This window comes from Carya illinoinensis, chromosome 8, assembly GCF_018687715.1.
Source record: "Carya illinoinensis cultivar Pawnee chromosome 8, C.illinoinensisPawnee_v1, whole genome shotgun sequence".
Classification (NCBI taxonomy): Eukaryota; Viridiplantae; Streptophyta; class Magnoliopsida; order Fagales; family Juglandaceae; genus Carya; species Carya illinoinensis.
The window spans coordinates 1,551,262-1,568,816 of record NC_056759.1 but is presented as its reverse complement, the minus strand read 5'-3'; the positions used below and the strand labels follow the sequence as shown (position 1 = coordinate 1,568,816).

Genomic DNA, 17,555 nt, shown 5'->3' with positions numbered 1-17,555 from the left:
GATTATCCATTTATTCGTGGAATGGAATCAAAAGTCAGGTACAGTGCTGCTTAGCTTTGCTTAGCTCCATTTGTTTGATTACCTTGTTGAAGTATTTGTAATTCTTATTTCAGGTTGACATATTTTCTCAGCTCCAAAATGCAAGTGAGGCATTTCGCACTTACATTAGAGATGGTTTATCTCAGGTTTTGTAGCATTGTCCTTACCAGTGAATTTAATAATTACTGCCAGAAAATTATCAAATAACGTATGTAGGTGTACCAACATGTGTTTGCATACACGTGCACCTGTTCACAGACAGAAACAATTGAAAGTGAATGAGAATCTATATCTTGGTTTTGCCTTTTTGCAGATGGAGAAGAATGCGGCTGCTGGAAGGACTCCCTCGAGTTTACCAATGTCAACCCCTCCTCCAGCATCCTTAACTATTTCTTCCCCTGAATTTGCACCTCTTTCCCCTTTGCATGCAAATGCTTTAAGCGATGGAAAAGCATTGAATGTTAAATCTGATCCAACAAACTTTAGTCTACCACCATCATATAATGAAGACAACAGGGCTATAGATCCCCTTTCTTGTAGGGGATTTACATCTGAGAACTCATTGAGCGACCAAAGAAATGAAAGATTTGTAACTGGAGGTAATATGTTGTTAGTGATTATGCCTTTTGTTTTATTCTTTAAATTTGTTCTTGTACTCAGAAAGAGCTGACCTGATGGAAAATGCAGTAACGAGTGGGACATTGGATGCAATTCGAGAAAGGATGAGGAGCATGCAATTAGCAGCAGCTGCTGGGAATCCAGACATAGGAAGCAAGCCACTCATGTCCATGAATGACAACTTAAACCATGGACTCTCTAGCCAGATTCCCCGTGCATCAGACCACACTGGTTCCGATAATGCAGTGCAGAGTGGTGTGCATCCGATGGACGAGAAAGCATTGTCTGGGCTTCAAGCCCGGATGGAGAGACTCAAAAGCGGCACGATTGAACATCTGTAGGCCATGGGGAGAAAAAGAGAAGAAGAAAAAAGGGGGGCTTAGAGAAGAGTGTATCTTGGCATCAATCACCACCTTTCTTTGTAAATGAAAAGAAGAGAGCCAGAGTGCATTCAAGTAAAAAATATAGCTCTGGGATCTGCAAGGAGTTGCTGCCTAGAAGAAGCCTCCCCGTTTAAGTGGCTGGAGCTATGAAGAAGCAGCACGTCACCATCTGCCATTTGTTTGTTTTAATTGTATATTTGTAGTTAAATCATGTTTGTTTCGGCAGATATGCCTGATCTTCTCTAATTTAGTACTACTACTACTACTACTGTACGCATTTCGTAGTTCAATTTGAGCTTTTCTTTTATTATTAAAATATGCTACTTGTATTTGAGGAGTTTCATCTGACACAGAAATTTTGATTGAATTTAGAATCAATGTATGCAAGCAAAGGGTTGTCTAGAATGGCAAGATGCTGTGGACAGATCTGGCATTCCCCCTGCAACTACAACTTTAGGCCTAATTATCGAAACGAAAAGCTTTTATATATTTTTGCAATAATACTACGAACAAGGTTTGCAGAAGAAAAAGGAGAAATTAGCCCAAAAAGCAGACGAAATCCCAGACAAGTTGACGTAATGATGATGATGATGATGATGATAATAATGGTATATGTTGACGTAATAATAATAATAATAATAATAAAATAATAATAAATGAAGTGGCCCCGGTGATTCGATAGGCGACATTATCTCTGGATTTTCTTCCGGTTTTCCCAACCGGCTCGCTTTTTGCTCTAATCCATTACGCGCTTCGTTATAACTGGCACCTCCTTCTCGATTATGCAAATCTTCGTGTTTTCGCCTTTGATCTGACATCGAATCAGACTTCAATCCCATTAGCAATCTTTCCGGGGGCAGACTTTCATCCAGATCTAGGGACTCTCGCTCTGTTCTTGCAATTGGACGTTATTTATGAGAGTAATATTGATTCCGCGGCTCTAGGTTTCAGATCTCGCATTTTGGAGGTGATTTTCCTTGCGCTTAGCCTGATTTCGTGTTCCTGACAGTTTGATGAGAAAATGTGTAGGGAAAAGATTTTGAACATTTTGGCGGATGGTATTACCTAGAAATTTGATGAAATTTGAGTAAATAAAAGATTCGGATCAGCCAGGCCCAGTAGTTTGTTTTTTGAAGCTCAATTGGGTTTATCGATTTTTTTAGAGTTCAAATATACTTTATGATTTATCTGTATCTAAAGGTCACTGAGGTTCCAATCCAAAGATCTGAGTGGATCTCTGTGATTTCAGGTGTTTATGTTATTGTGGGAATTGCATTTAAGGTGACTTGGGAAAATGCATGTCAAATCTGCAAAATCGTTCCGGGATCGGACACAGGAGTTCCAGAGTATAGCTGAGCAGCTTAAGAAGTCTTTTTCATCAGGATCAGTGCCAGATGGGCCGAGTAGTAGCTCAAAGTCAGAGGAACAACGTTCTGCGGTTGCGATTCAGTCTGAGTTTAACAGGAGGGCTTCCAAGATCGGGTATGGGATACACCAGACATCGCAGAAGCTGGCAAAGCTGGCTAAGTGTAAGTAATGAATTGAAAGTCCTAATTAAACTGTTAAATTACCAGACATGAACCGTACTGTAGAATCTGACATCAGAAAGGAAGAGGCGCGGGGGCATTCTTCTAATCAGATAGTTGGATAGTGTTGATATTAATGATGTTTGTTGTACTTATTTCCTTTATATACAAGAACACGGGCTAATGAGCATTTAAAGGGAGGTCAACACCAATTTGTCGTCTCTTTCTTTCCACATCCCAGAAATTGTCTCTTTACACTCATACAACTCTACCGTATACTAATAAATGGTCCACTGATTTTCCACACATACAACACCAATCGGGATTGATCTTCCCCACTTTCTCAGGTTTTCTCTTGTCAAAATCTTCTCTAAAGCTGCTGTACGTACAAAGCAACTTTCCGGGGAGCTTTGATACACCACATACTCTCCTGAAGAAAAATGACACTTTTGAACCCCCCAAAAGCACGGTAATGATACAGAATGAATATGCCATTTCCAGTCAATGTTCAACGCAATCTATCCTGCCTTCTCCTGAGGGAAAATAGAATTAAAAGGCTTGAGAAGATAATTCACTAATATCATGTACGTCCTTTCTTCTATACTAGGCAACCTTTGTTAGAATATCTGAATAGTAATTCTCTTACTTTACAACCCAATACTTTGCCAAATGATCATTCCTTACCACATCCCCTACTGGTACTGGCTCACTTTTACCCAATTTTTGCATTATAATTATTGTAAACGTATTTTGTGAAGGATGATGCTTGCCTTTGTTTCTATTCATTTGTAGTGGCAAAGAGGACTTCAGTTTTTGATGACCCCACCAAGGAAATCCAGGAACTGACGGTGCTTATCAAGCAAGATATTACTGCACTAAACTCTGCAGTGGTAGACCTTCAGCTTCACTGCAACTCCAGAAACGGGAGTGGGAATACCTATAGTGATACCAATAGTCACTCAGCCACAGTTGTAGATGACCTGAAAAATCAGCTGATGAGCACCACGAAAGAGTTCAAAGATGTTCTCACCTTGAGAACAGAGGTAAGACCAATGTGCTCAGTATCTTTGCTTGTTCAGTTAGTGCCATTTACTCGGTGGGAATCTGTTCCACCACTGTTGTTCCATAGCTCTTTTTAAAATTATTACATTCAAGACTAAAGGTATTTCCTTGGCTTCCTGAAGAACTTGAAGGTTCACGAGAACAGAAGACAGTTGTTTTCTTCTACGGCTTCTAAGGACTCTATAAATCCTTTTGTGCGTCAGCGTCCACTGGCTGCCCGGTCAGCTGCTAGTACCTCAAATGCCCCTCCTCTGCCTTGGGCCAATGGGACACCATCCTCCTCCCAATCGCTTCCTAGGTAAGAGTTTGTTTCTTAGGCAACATGTGAACTAGGTTATTATTATTTAACCTATATATCAAGCACACCTGTCTGAAGACCTGAAACACTGCTTTTATCATTATGAGTTTATATGCATGCTCTAATACATCAAGAGTATTTTTGTTTTGAATGGAAAGTTTGTTTTGTTGTTATCATTATTATATTATTTTTCTGCAAGATTTGAAGCTAACCCAACAGCAGCCCTTTATCACCTGAACCAAGATTCAGGTGCAATAAAGTCTTGAATTTGAATCTATGTCCCAGTCAACATTTTCCTGGTTTCTAAATATACAGGAAGCAGATGGATGGAGAGAGTCAGCCATTGCTACAGCAACAACAGCAGCTTGTTCCATTGCAAGACACTTACATGCAGAGCAGAGCTGAAGCTCTTCAAAATGTAGAGTCCACGATTCATGAGCTCAGCAGCATCTTCAACCAGCTGGCAACCCTGGTTTCTCAGCAAGGAGAGATTGCCATCAGGTTTTACTTCAATATATAATGAATCACTCTGTAAACTTTTTTTTTTTTTTTTTTTGATTGATTAACAAAATTTTATTGAGCATAAAGTAGACGAAGGCCTGAGTATACGGAACATGTAAATTGGGTTTAACACTGCAGATAAATTGGGGTTAACACTAATAGCTTAATATTCCAATCATTAAGTATTAATACTAGCTGCTAGACTCTTGTGAGTCATGTTCAGATTATTATTATAATTAATTCACTATATTTTGGCTGGAACTGCTTGTATATGATTACATACAATTAGCTGGCCTGTGTGAGTTTTCTGCCGGTATAGACTTTAATGTGAGCTAGTTGGATGCATTGAGTTTTTAGCAACCCTAGGGAAGATGTTGAAATGAAGTGACTCTATATTCTTGGACCATGTCCTTTTGATTGTTAGCTGTGCGGGATCACATCAACACGGAAATTTAGGTACCCATTTTTTCATTGAAGAAGAATCTAAAAAAATATATGTGAATAGTCTACAATTATTTTAAACGGTTCCAGTTCAGTATGCAGGAATTTCGTGCATATACTGTAACAGTTAAGAATGTGAAAAAGGCTTTTATGAGCAACGTTCATAATATAAGTGATGAAATCACACCTTCCGACCCGAGAGAGTTTTTCTGACAATTGATTCTGATATATTTGTTGCAGGATTGATGAGAACATGGATGACACGTTGGCAAATGTGGAGGGGGCACAAGGGGCCCTGCTCAAGTATTTGAACAGCATATCATCTAATAGGTGGCTGATGATCAAGATATTCTTTGTACTGATCTTTTTCCTCATGGTTTTTCTATTTTTTGTGGCATAGTCACTGCAGAGACAAAAATTAAAAAGAATCGAGGAAATGTTGTGTCTTTTCACTGTGATTAGCCATTTAATATTCTTTTTCATATCCCGTTTTGCTTGAACTAAATATTCATGCAGGCAGACTCGCCGAGAAAACTTAAGTGATACATACATACATACATATATATATATATATAGATAGATGCAAGTATAAAAGGTGTTGAAAGCAAATGAGAACTGCAAAACTTATGCCTTCATTGTCTTCCTGGATTTGTTGTCAGGTAATTATAAAAATATTATAACTGCTGTCTTCATATTCGAATTTCTTGTTTAGCCTTTTCAGGATCACTCTTGTGAAGTAGATTCTGAGACTTCCTTTCACTTCTTCTGTCAATGTTATCAATGCTTTATATTCACAGGGATGAATGATGATAGCCTCAGCACTCTTCTTCAACCCCTTTACTACTTTTCTTATTATTTTAAAATTTTTGTTTTACTTAATAGTTAAGAAAGTGAATATTAATAAAGTTGTATATTTAAAAAAAAAAAATTAATGATTAAGGGCGTTAAAAAAAATACTTAAAAGAAAATAAGAAAAAAATAAAAATTTTAAATACATAAAAAGTAATAAACAAATAGTAATGGGATAGTAAGGGTCATGATACCCTTCAGGATATATATATATATATATATATATATTAGGTGTGTTCTATTAAGCAAGCAAATATACAGACAAGGTTCAAGGTTGATTGTAATGAATATAATAAATTGATATCATTCATTCACTTTTTAAGTAAGACACCATATTTAATGATTTATTTATTTATTTTTATTAGATTGATTTTAAGCCCAACTCGTAAACATATATATACACAATAAAACGCCGACAGAGACTGTTTTCATTTTAAATAAATCAATTAACTCCTCCCACTCTACTAATTTTTTTTTTTAAAAAAGGAAAATAAAATTAATCAAATTATTACATCATTTGCAACTATCTCCTCAAACTATTGATTTCCGCAATTATTAAAAATATATATATATTTGCAATATACCCCTCCCCATAAAATAGTTTTCACAAGTATCTTTCATTAAAATAATAAAAATTAAGAGAAATTAGTGGCCGTCGTGGATCTTGCCATGCAACGACCACCTCTGCTCGCCCTTTTTCCTTTTTCTCAATTTTTTTTTTTTTTAAATGTCTCATGTTATATTATTGAGTTATTTTAAAGATTTTAGGAATAATTATGAAAGACAGATTTTAAAAGATCCATTTGCCTGAAGTTGATTAGTCAAACCGAAGACAAAGAATCACGTTATTTTTATTGCTAGCAATCATACGTTACATTATTAAAAAAAAAACCACCTTTCGCAATTATGATAAAATATAAAAATATTATTAAAAAATTTTGAGAATGTAAATAACTTATCACTTAATGTTATGTCATTAAACTATCAAAAATATATTATGTTATTAAATTTTTTTTTAATAAATGAAAATATATTATTTATAGGTAATTAAATAATTATACGAAAATAAAATACCAAAATCGAAATTCCAGAGAATTTTAAGCACCATTAGGTAAAGAAGTAAAGAACCGAAAGGCCGCTATAAAATCTTCCCTTTCGTGCTTCCCTCCTGACGTTATCCTGTGTCTCAATTTAGCCCTACTCCTCTGCAACCACAACAATCTCTTTCTCATTTCTCTCTGTCTCTTTCTCTCTCTCGCGAGCTCTCTTATTGTAAGTTTCTCCTTTTTATAACTTCTCTCTTTGAAAACCTGATCTTAGGGGAATCTCTTTCTGATCTCCCGGAGAGCCTTTGATTATTCGCAACTGTCTCATCTCAATTTTGTGCGCCAAAGGAAGTTTCATACGTAATCACAAACTTGTCTGTTTCTTTTTTTTTCCCCCTCACGATATTTATAGAAGAGTGTATTTTGGATGGTATTTTGTCCGATCTCGAGTTCTTCGAACCCTAAACGATATAGAAATCCTCCAAATTGATTTGATTTCCTACGAATTTACGCCTCGACCCAACAGGTGTACTGAAATTATACATTTCGGACCCATTTTTCCCATAATTTATCTTCATTTGCATCCCTTGTGGCCGATCTGTGAGCTGAGAGAAAATGGTGGGCGGTGGAAGCAGGAGAGACGAGGGTTCAATAGTGATCAACAACACCAACGTGTTTGCAGCGCTCGAGACTCTGCGAAAGAAGAAGAAATCCGATAAGGACCGCAAGAGCAGCAAAGGCTCTTCCAAAGCTCAATCCGCCTCGGCGGCAGCCCAGCCAGAGCCCCAGGTATTCTGGGCCCCGGCCCCTTTGAATGCTAAATCGTGGGCCGATGTTGACGATGAAGATGATGACGACTACTATGCTACTGCCGCCCCACCCCAGGCGGTCTGGGGTGCGCCGGATCAGCATGAGCAGCAGGATAAGGAGCAGGCGAGCCATTTAGAGGTGGGGTATTTCATTCGCTTTTATCGTTCTATTTGTATGAGCTGGTGATTGTATTTCTCTCTCTTTTATTTGACTCCTTGTATGTTTTATATTTTTGCCTGATGATGACGATATGGATCAGCGGGCTCAATAATTTGACATTTCCTTTTTTATGTGGATTTTTTCAATTAAAACTATTTTGAGATATTCTCTTCGATTGCTCATAGTTCTGAGAATATCGAGAACTTCATGGCTGAAAGTTGAAACGAGGGGCTGCCTTTCCTAGAAAGGGGGCGGTGAGATTATGCTTGGAAGCTATCTAAAGGATTGGAAAATCTAAAATCCATATGCTGTATTGTCACATATACAGACATGGAAGAAAAGTTTACGAAAAGCAATCCCTACGTGCATAAGAAAGTATGTATTTCAAAATGAAGGGAATAACAGCTGCGTGTGCTGGGTAAGACCGTAAGAGGCCTATGCGTTCGGTACATTTAAATATGTTTTGGCAGTGTGATTTAAGAAAGAATTATCGTGTTTAGTTATTTTATCATTATAGGCAATTTATTTAATGGGATTATAACTATAATATTCTTTGTTTCGCTTGAATGCGTAGGTATGAAGGCCCTGAGAAAATTAGTGTCTTTTCTGAACCTTTGAGTGCTGATAGGTAGATCATAGTTGATGGCTAAGTATGAAGGCCCTGAGAAAAATAGTGTCTTTTCTGAACTTTTGAGTGCCTACAGGTAGATCATGGTTGATGAATAGATGCAAAATTATGTTAACAAGATATGACAGCATTAGGCGGGAAGAGAATTTCATGTGTTGCTGTTGTTTTGAAGCAATTGTGTAGTCAGTCTCGGTGACTTTTAGATTGAAGTTGTTTTGGTGACTTATAGTGGTAGTTGAATATACCCACATGAACTTAGTAGGTTGCTGATTTTTCTCTCTTTTTTTTCCCTGTTTATTTGTTTAGGGTCTGTAGTAGGCTCTTAAGTTTTAGATTTTTTTAATATTACTTAATTACTTTTGAACTGGCCTTGTTTAGATGACTGTAAGTTAAATTTATGGTTGCATTGCTATGATAACGTGAATAGTGGAGAATTAGTTTGATGCTCTGTAATAGAAGCGTAAATTGCTTATCTATTTGCTGTTATAGGATAGTGAGAGTGAAGAAGATATTCTCGATGAAGGCGATGATGATGATGTAGAGGACGAGCATGAACGTGAACAAGAGCTTCCTGTACACCCAGAACAAGTGGTGAAGAAACCCTTTGAAGTTTCTGAGCGACCCAAGGAAGCAGAGAGGCAGCTTTCAAAAAAAGAAAGAAAGAAGAAGGAGCTTGCAGAACTTGAGGCCCTTTTGGCTGATTTTGCAGTTACCCAGAAAGAGAGTAATGGTCAAGATGAGTCAAGTGGTAAATTTGACCTATGATCTGTAAATGAAAATAGTCATTTTTATGCGCGCCTATTTCAGTTTTGTTACTAAAAATATCAAGGTCATGTCCCCCTTTTTGAATTGTACTTTTTGTGTGTGTGTGTGTGCGCGTGTGTGTTTTGAACTCTATTTTTAAGAAATAAAAAACTTGAATCACAAACGATCTTTCTCCAAGAATCTAAGTAATGTATTTTTTAGGGTCATGCAATAGAACTTTTCATATTCAATAGAAATACTCTTTTAACACTCCCACCTTTGTCACACACAAACACAGGTAGACAGACATGCATGCATGTATGCGCATATGCATATGCATTGTGAATCATACCCTCTGAAGCTTAGGGTTGGTTGCAATTTTTTGTCCTTGAATCGCCACATTTATTTGTAATTTCAGGGCCTATTTCTAATCTATCAATTTGAGATATTAATCCTTAAGTTTTTTTAGCATCTTGCATAATGGTAAGAGTTAGTCCTTTTGATGTTTTGGCTTCGGATTATCCTGCTTAACTTTTGATGCAATTATGACTCCTAAGCTGTAGATCAGCCATACGCATTTAGCAACCTTTGTCATGATCTTAATAATGCCAAATAGTGTCTTGAAAATGAATTTTTTACTGGCATCTTCAGGTGTTGCACAAGATAAGAAAGATGGGGAGCCTAATGCAGATGGGGAGAAGAAGGAAAATGTCTCCGCTGAGTCCAAAAGTGCCAAGAAGAAGAAAAAGAAGGATAAAACTTCCAAGGAGGGTAAAGAAGCCCATGATCAGCCGAACAACTCAGATGCAACCAATGGGCAAGATGAAGCTGCTGGTGCTGAACAGACAGAGGAGGATGCATCTGCTGTTGATGTGAAGGAGCGACTAAAGAAGATGGCATCTATGAAGAAGAAGAAATCTAGTAAAGAGATGGATGCTGCTGCCAAAGCTGCTGCTCAAGAGGCTGCTGCAAGGAGTGCAAGACTTGCTGCAGCAAAAAAGAAAGAGAAGAACCATTACAACCAGCAGCCATTGCGGTGAATATGATTTTGACAGACTGAGCTTCAACATCTATATAGATACATTTATCTCTCAATGTTCAGATGACAATCCGAAATAAACTCGGCTCTGGTTTTGCGAAAGATAACTTCTTGTTGTAATGCCATGGACCTAAGGAGATTTCTCTCTCTTTTGGCTTTTTTGATCTTATTGTTGGTCATTTCATTGCGGCAGTTTTGGTCCTTGGAATATTCTTCCTTCGAAACGCGAAAGTAGTTCTACTTGATAGCTGTGTATTTTTGTAGTGTTACCTCGTTTTCTTTTTCTTTTTTTCTGTATTTTGTTGCTGCTCATATCTTCTGGAATCTTTGACACTACGAAAAATTAATGCAGTTGCTCAGGAGTGTTGTTCTGGTTATTACTGAAACAGAGCTGCTAGGGACAACCGTCCCATGTCCTCGCTGCGGCCTCGCGGCTGACATGGCAGTTGCCAGTCAGTCGATAATATTATTAAAAAAAAAAAAAAAACTTAAAACAGAAAAGAATTTATCATAATCTTTTCGTTTTGAAGAAACTTGCAAAGAAACTGAACGCCGTTGCTAACGTGCCGTCTTCATCGCTGTCGCCGTTCGGTTGTTGAGGTCGCCGTCATCACGTACCCATAGCTCTGAGTCGCAGCGGGGTGGGTGAGAGATTTAGTCGGCATTTCTTCTGGATATTTTTTGGGTCTTCAACAACATTTCTCTAGCATTTTTTTTGGGTACATATACGATCATTTTCTTGTTTGTGGGTCTTCTTAGATAGATTTTGCAGTAGCTAGTCTTTTGTTCTTCTTGGATGGATTTCTTGCTTCTGGGCACACTTCAATGAGAAGTATTACGTCTTTTTATGTTTAGTTTAAGTATATTTATTTTCATTACAAAACTGTATTTTTTTAGTTCTTGGGATATTGATTGATAGAGATTTTTTTGGATAAATAAATTAATCTTCCAGCAATTTGATGGTTTTGGAAATCTGCTGCATAAGGTGAGCACAAACTAAGCAGTGAGTTGCAGTGAGTTCCTACGGGGAAGATGAACTCATGGGCTTCACGGTTCACATTGCAGTAGAAGCCTACGTATCTAGAACCTGGAACTAAAAACTCTTGAAATACTTTCAAGACTGAAAACACTACTGAAGTCACTCAATAAACCGTATCAAGATTCAGTAAAAACACACCAGAAGAAACGGGTACCTTCCAACTCCGAGGCTTGGACCAACTTATCGACCTCCACAAGAAACTTCCCAAAGATTGTCCTCATCCCTAGAAAAATCCCTTCCAAGAAAATAAAAAACCCACTTAATGATGAAGTTTTTTCTTTTTGGTTGCAATTTTGTCCTCCATGGCCATATATATATATATATATGAGCAGTGCTACACCGCTACACTCACCGAGGGTGTAGCACAAGACACATCCCGACAAGGGCAATTTTGTTTTGTTTTTAATTTCTTTCATTCATTTTTTTTAAACACTTCAAACATTTTTAAAAATAAAAATCACATCATTTTAAAACATTTTTTTAATCATTAACTAAAAAAAAATTATCGGAACACAATCGGGATTCAATTGTCAGTGAGAATAACATTTTCCTATATTTTAAGTAGTTCAGATGTCAACCATTTCAAAAAAAAAAAAAAAGTCTTAACTACAAATCATCAATTGACGTTAAGTGATTAAAGATAACAAATGGCAAGGTTGCTGGTTTTTTCTGTATGGGTACTCTTTCCTGGCTTTTGCGATAGGAATATGAATGTTTTCCACTCGCATTTTCGTCAATGTGGCCAGTAGCAAATAATTCTCCACTTTTCCTTCCAACACAAAAAGCTCCAGGCAAATCGTGAAAGACAAGAGTCCACACCGGCCAGCGTCTCTCTCCCTCTCTATGATGTTAGGTTGAATTGAATTGAATAGAATAAAATATTATTAAAATATTAATTTTAAATATTATGAGTGTGTTAAGATTTGAAAAAATTAAATTTTTTACTATATTTTATATAGAAATTTAAAAAAATGTATGAAAATTTGAAAAAAGTGTATTGATGAGATGGAGTGAATTGAGAAGAATTTACTTTCCAAACGGGTTATCTCACTTGCCTCGATACCGTCTCTTGAAGGCAATCAAAATCTACAATCTACTCCATTTCCGTTTCCCTTTTTTTTTCCCTTCTTCGGGAATTGCCTTTCTAACTTATAAACACACATTTTATGCATCGATCTGTTCTTTGAATAACCATATCACCATTTGATATGCTGAATATTATTTTTTCTGGGCAATCATTTGGGTTATTATCATATTCCTTGTGTTTGATCCATTATCAAACAGTACACCTAGCAAAACACTGACGTGGAATGATTGCAATCTGATATGGCATACCAAACAAGACAACATTGTTTAGAAACGAAATTATTAAGTTCCTTCAATTTCAGGAACAAAAATTGAACCTGACCCAAATTTCAATGATCAAAAGTCTATTTCACCAAAATCTCCATGGGTCCTTATATGGAGGTACATAATTTTCTGTGGGAGGATTAAGGCGAAAAGATGCCACAGTTTTCTCCAAGAAAGGCCCCATCTGCATCAGATAAAATCATTTTCCTGTTAATTATTAAAGATTGAATACAAGACACTGATGGTATTTGTATATTGTACATCATGCCCTTAAAAGCATGCAAAACAACAGATTTGTTTCAATTGCAATGAAAATCCAAAATCCTGTAATATCAGACCATATAATATCCTGAGGTAATGCCCCCTAAAATTGAGAATACCCAGTACATAGGACCATATCTGTTCTCTATGAACATCACGAGTATATACATGTAACTATAAAAAGGTTAAATTGCATATTGAAAAGACGACACTAGTTTTAAGCAGTTGATATAGCAGAGCATAATTGGGCCTAAACCCATAAGTTTAAGCTATTATATTCAGTGTGTGGCTTGCACGCATGGTTATGATGCATGATACTCGTGAGCAGGCTAATTGATCTCAATGTTCTTTCAACAAATAAAGATATTAATTATCACATTCCTTATCAATATAGACTAGCAAATAATTTATAAGAAAGTTGTCATATAATAATTTGTTTCGAAACCTTATCTCAAGTACAATATTAAAAACTGGAAAAGTCTGTTCAATTTATTTGTATTTGAAACCCAGTCGTAACAATGTTTACAATTTAAAGTTTTTGGCTTGTCTGTATTGTTCAACTTTTGCATGAAAATTCATATTATGATATTCAAAACTAATTTAAACATACATACAACATAATAAATCAAATTAAAAAAACTTAGGCATACATGATGAATCAATGAGCATATATTTGATTTATGGAGAATAAATCATACACGGAATTAAAAAAAAAAACACATCTAATACCCTTTTATTTTTATTTTTACATAATTTTAGATTAAGTTAATGAAAAATATCAAATTTTTGCGCCCCCCCCCCCCAAAAAAAAAAAATGGTCCCTGCACGTGAGCATAAAGTTAAGAGAGATCTTAGAAAGAAATCACAAGTGAGTAATTAATACCCGTAATTTGGCTTAAACCTGTTTGCTATACTACTGGGTCGAGTGGGATCTCAACATATTATAATACTCTCAATGAAAACTCCCCCCAGTTTTTCCCATCATCATAAGGTGTGTGCAACTTGTATACACACATGCCCACAAGTGAGAGAGAGAGAGAGAGAGAGAGACCTTGTTCCACTGCTTGCCAAGGGTTGAAGCATTTAGAGAGTACAAGTAACCTGCAATTCAGTGTCAAGTCAAATGCAAAATCTTTCTAGTGCAAGAATTAAAATCACAAGCATAAGCCCAAGGTCCTGGAGTAGAGCAAAAATATCAGCCACACTAAATAAATTCACTTAGTTATTGAATCTGACAAAAAATCACAGTAAATCAGCACTAGTACTCCTACTTTTGCCTTCCACCAATTTCAAATTGGATATGAGCATATGTATTTCAAGAAAGTTCAAGAGCAGGATAAAAAAAACCGTTCACAATAGGCATGACTAAGTTTTGTACATTTTGAAACTTGCATAACAAAGAATGGTGGAACTGGGAAATAGTAGGTTCATACCATCTCGTTCAGCTGTTGAAGCAACATAATGTCGATAAAGGTTTGGTTCTTGAGCCTGCATATTTGATGGAAGCATTGAAAAACCATAACACCATGTTCATACATTTGTTCTACGAAGCTATATACACTTACAGATTTTGTAGGTGATTTACGAACAAGGTACTCATAGTACCAGTATGGCTCCCCATCAATCTGGAACAAGTGACTGATCAAGTTCTACATACACATAAGACACAAAAACACACTCACAGATACACATGCATGTGTGTGTGTGTGCATGGATGTATTGCACATTTATATGTATACAAGTACTAACAAAAACAAGAATTTGCACCGACGCTTTTTGCAGTGCAAGTTCTGGCACTTTTTCTGGCATCCTTTTACATTATGGTCAATATTGGAGGACTAAAAATCATAGAAAAGTTTGAGAGGGTACTTCACTAGAATGTGCGTCCAGAACTGAACTCTCAGCCATGCGCTGACTTGAGGTGACTCGCTGAAAAATATAGTAGTAAGTTAGTTCAAAGTAGAATCGACTTCAAAGGTGCCAAACTTTTGGAAGGGAATCCAACAGGCCACGAGATTGATCACAGCAGAAGCACCACAATGATGTACAATCTTCAGTGTTGTTCCTTCCATCCAAACAACAAAACTTATAAATATGTTGTCCTCATGATTTTTACTTCATAACAATGAAAATTCAATTTTGACAGGTTTACCTTTGCTGTCTTGGAACACATTATTATGCATGCACATAGTGACAGACCATTGTCAATTAGCATACAAGCATTTACGTTGGCAGGTAGGTAATCTCTCCTCTCAAAGGTTTTAATGCTATTTAATAATTGGGCCAAAATCTAAGTGAATGGATTAAAAAAAATGAAGTTTCCCATAAAACTTCAAGGCTTTCTAATGGTTCTCAATAAAGTCTAGACCCACCAAATACATTTCCTAAAACAGAAGAGCTAGAACATATGAAACAGGCGGAATCAATTACCAAGGCAGACTTGTCAGACAAAACTGAGTCAGCAACATCTTTTGCAGTCCATGTCCTCTTGTCCTTTGCTTTTATGAACTGAGAATTTGGGGGACCTATCTGAACCAAAGAAATAAGATCATAAACCTTGAGAAATAACCAAAAGGAATTTAACTTAGCAAGTACATGCTTATATCAAAAGTTACCGAGATAGATATGATGAGATTATCAATTATGTCAACACGTTCTGACACAATGCGCAGGCGTGCATCGGCTGTGTCACAACCAAACAATACCCATAAGTACTACATAGGTGATCTCTGTTGCTTCATGTTGTTCTATTCAATAGAGTGATTGCAAAATGGTTCCTATGTGATCCAAAACCCAAATACACCAAGTGAAACTTGGAAATTGGGACTGCTGCCAAAAAAAAGTTTTATCAATCCTACTGCAGAGAAAGGCAAGTTAGCTGGACTTACGAGACAGTGGTGCAGCTGAGGAATAGCGTTCTGGCTTCCTAGATTCCACCCTTGACATATATGAAATGAGTCAGGTTCCTAAAATTTAAGGATGTACAATATAAATAACGAGAAACTGACTTGTTTTTGCATAAAATAGCCAAATGCATTTTGATTTTGGGAAGGGAAATTTTTATGGCCAATTTAAGGATGTACAATATATATATATAAGTAAAATTGCAATCGAAGGATGTACAATATAAATAAAGAGGAACTGACTTGCTTTTGCATAAAATAACCAAATGCATTTTGATTTTGGGAAGGGCAATCTCTGTATTTGCTTTTGGTGACCCTAGAGCATGTAGTTTTGAAAAGGTTTTAGGGATTTAGCCATCAGATATTTTAAACTAACTAATTTTAGACACCTGTGAAAACTTTTCATATTTATGATCTTATCTGCATGGAAGAGAAAAGATGAGTTGTAACTCATCCTTAAATGCTTTGGAATCATTAGCTTACTTATGATGAAAATATTTTCCTGTATCAAATAAAAAAAATGGCATGCATGATTCTCTTTTTCATTTTTAATGGAATATCGGTAAAAATTTCAAGGTTTGATGCAAAAGACCTACCATTTGAAGATGAACTTCTTAGATGGCAACTCCACTGGGTACAAATAAGAATAAGCATTTATATCATCAATCAGTGAAGCCATTTTCAACTCTTCCTCCGCAAGAGAACCTGCAAGAGAGGCTTTGCCAATGTGATAATTCATATAAACTGAAATTAAAGGATTAAGCAATATTTCTCAACGTATACATAAGCGTATAAAAATAAACATTGAAGGATCCAAGGAAAGCCCAAAGCACATAAGACTCGTCAAACAAGGTTCTAATTAAGTCCTCCGAAATCATTAAAGGCAAAAACTTATTTACAAGGAAATATGGGATCTCGTTCACCATCCTCCTGTACTTAATCCGGGGTATTACAATCCACCCCCTTAATCCTTGACATTCTCGCCAAGCCATTCCAGTGTAGATGTCACGGATCACTTCCTACATTTCTGGCTGAGATTGGATTTGATACCATTTCTAACGACTTACTAGTCAAGGTTATAATTAGAATCCTTAGAATTATTGTACACCGTAAGAACTTATCTCTTCCAAGAAATTTAGAATCCGATTCATCACTCTCTATATTAAATCCAGAATATTACAAAACAGAACCATGCTTGAATAAATTATTAAACAAAGAGCTGGTAAAGTGGAAACTGAGGGTACCTGAAGATGGGAAAACTACAGATAATGAAGAAGAGAGGCCGAAGAGCACCAAGTCCCGTCTGCAAAACTCATTTTCCAAAGTGGGTTTTGAAGCACATGCACAAATTTGGAATTTCTCATGTTTTCTACACTTCTTGTGGTCTAGCGTAGCTCTGGTCTGGTTTCTGATTGCAAAGAAAGAAATATCATGGACAGAGAAAGGCATGCATACATCACTATATACATACAATTCACACTAACAAAAGCAGAGAGAGAAAGTACCTAAAGCAAAGGTGGTGGGTAAGAAAAGGGTGGTTAGTTGTGGAGAGAGAAGGAGAGGGAGAGAAGATAACCATTGTAGAGCAGGAGGAACACTGCTAGTTTTCGTAGTTGTTCATACCGAGGACATATGGCAGATAGGTTTGGTTGTCTCTGCAATTTGTTTTTCTACCGAGCAAGAAAAAAGTAACATTTTTACTGACCAATCTGACTTTAGATCTTGTTTCGATAATGTGTAAGAGCAAGATACCGAGCATCTTATCTCATTTGAATCTGATTATTTAATTTTTTTTAATTTTTAAATAAAATATAATAAATAATTTATTTTTTAAAATTTTTAAATAAAAAAATATATTA

The 17,555-nt window shown here is 36.4% G+C and overlaps 4 protein-coding genes across 6 annotated transcripts in view; 3 read left to right on the top strand and 1 right to left on the bottom strand.

Moving 5' to 3' along the window:
* Positions 1 to 1,445, top strand: part of LOC122318384 (protein MOR1-like) — a 36,415-nt gene extending 34,970 nt beyond the window's left edge. For both annotated transcript variants that reach the window (XM_043135671.1, XM_043135673.1), the window contains exons 52-54: positions 114 to 185; positions 353 to 638; positions 727 to 1,445. In XM_043135671.1, the coding sequence (XP_042991605.1) occupies positions 114 to 185; positions 353 to 638; positions 727 to 998 (630 nt within the window). In that variant the 3' untranslated portion in view covers positions 999 to 1,445. The remainder of the gene's footprint in view (positions 1 to 113; positions 186 to 352; positions 639 to 726) is intronic.
* A 277-nt stretch (positions 1,446 to 1,722) lies between these two features.
* Positions 1,723 to 5,350, top strand: LOC122318385 (syntaxin-32-like). Its single transcript, XM_043135674.1, has 6 exons — positions 1,723 to 2,007; positions 2,290 to 2,569; positions 3,359 to 3,609; positions 3,751 to 3,926; positions 4,242 to 4,427; positions 5,109 to 5,350. Exons 2-6 carry the CDS (start codon positions 2,335 to 2,337, stop codon positions 5,266 to 5,268), a joined length of 1,008 nt encoding a protein of 335 aa, XP_042991608.1. The 5' UTR covers positions 1,723 to 2,007; positions 2,290 to 2,334; the 3' UTR covers positions 5,269 to 5,350.
* Positions 5,351 to 6,869: 1,519 nt separating this feature from the next.
* LOC122318386 (tol-Pal system protein TolA-like) lies at positions 6,870 to 10,412 on the top strand. The gene is made up of 3 exons (XM_043135675.1): positions 6,870 to 7,711; positions 8,850 to 9,108; positions 9,756 to 10,412. Exons 1-3 carry the CDS (start codon positions 7,379 to 7,381, stop codon positions 10,142 to 10,144), a joined length of 981 nt encoding a protein of 326 aa, XP_042991609.1. The 5' UTR covers positions 6,870 to 7,378; the 3' UTR covers positions 10,145 to 10,412.
* Positions 10,413 to 12,493: 2,081 nt separating this feature from the next.
* On the bottom strand, positions 12,494 to 17,415 carry LOC122274335 (psbP domain-containing protein 5, chloroplastic-like). 2 transcript variants are annotated; one of them, XM_043083383.1, is made up of 11 exons: positions 17,202 to 17,415; positions 16,941 to 17,104; positions 16,293 to 16,401; positions 15,682 to 15,719; positions 15,409 to 15,476; positions 15,224 to 15,322; positions 14,663 to 14,722; positions 14,359 to 14,418; positions 14,227 to 14,281; positions 13,845 to 13,894; positions 12,494 to 12,716 (listed from the first exon to the last, which is right to left on the bottom strand). In XM_043083383.1, exons 1-11 carry the CDS (start codon positions 17,273 to 17,275, stop codon positions 12,618 to 12,620), a joined length of 876 nt encoding a protein of 291 aa, XP_042939317.1. In that variant the 5' UTR covers positions 17,276 to 17,415; the 3' UTR covers positions 12,494 to 12,617. The 2 variants fall into 2 exon arrangements, with proteins under 2 accessions (XP_042939317.1, XP_042939316.1); XM_043083382.1 differs by having other exon boundaries at positions 15,682 to 15,731; positions 17,202 to 17,411.
* Positions 17,416 to 17,555: the final 140 nt, after the last annotated feature.

What these genes read in the sequence shown, in the direction of transcription:
- LOC122318385 (XM_043135674.1), top strand. Translation starts at nt 2,335, where the DNA reads ATGCATGTCAAATCTGCAAAATCGTTCCGGGATCGGACACAGGAGTTC. An exon ending in GCTGGCAAAGCTGGCTAAGT is followed by an intron (nt 2,570 to 3,358) that starts GTAAGTAATGAA and finishes ATTCATTTGTAG; the next exon opens with TGGCAAAGAGGACTTCAGTT. An exon ending in CAAGGAGAGATTGCCATCAG is followed by an intron (nt 4,428 to 5,108) that starts GTTTTACTTCAA and finishes TATTTGTTGCAG; the next exon opens with GATTGATGAGAACATGGATG.
- LOC122318386 (XM_043135675.1), top strand. Translation starts at nt 7,379, where the DNA reads ATGGTGGGCGGTGGAAGCAGGAGAGACGAGGGTTCAATAGTGATCAAC. An exon ending in AGCAGGCGAGCCATTTAGAG is followed by an intron (nt 7,712 to 8,849) that starts GTGGGGTATTTC and finishes TTGCTGTTATAG; the next exon opens with GATAGTGAGAGTGAAGAAGA. An exon ending in TGGTCAAGATGAGTCAAGTG is followed by an intron (nt 9,109 to 9,755) that starts GTAAATTTGACC and finishes TGGCATCTTCAG; the next exon opens with GTGTTGCACAAGATAAGAAA.
- LOC122274335 (XM_043083382.1), bottom strand. Translation starts at nt 17,275, where the DNA reads ATGGTTATCTTCTCTCCCTCTCCTTCTCTCTCCACAACTAACCACCCT. An exon ending in TGTCTGACAAGTCTGCCTTG is followed by an intron (nt 14,723 to 15,223) that starts GTAATTGATTCC and finishes TATATTTTTCAG; the next exon opens with CGAGTCACCTCAAGTCAGCG. An exon ending in TTGGCAAGCAGTGGAACAAG is followed by an intron (nt 12,717 to 13,844) that starts GTCTCTCTCTCT and finishes TATCTGATGCAG; the next exon opens with ATGGGGCCTTTCTTGGAGAA.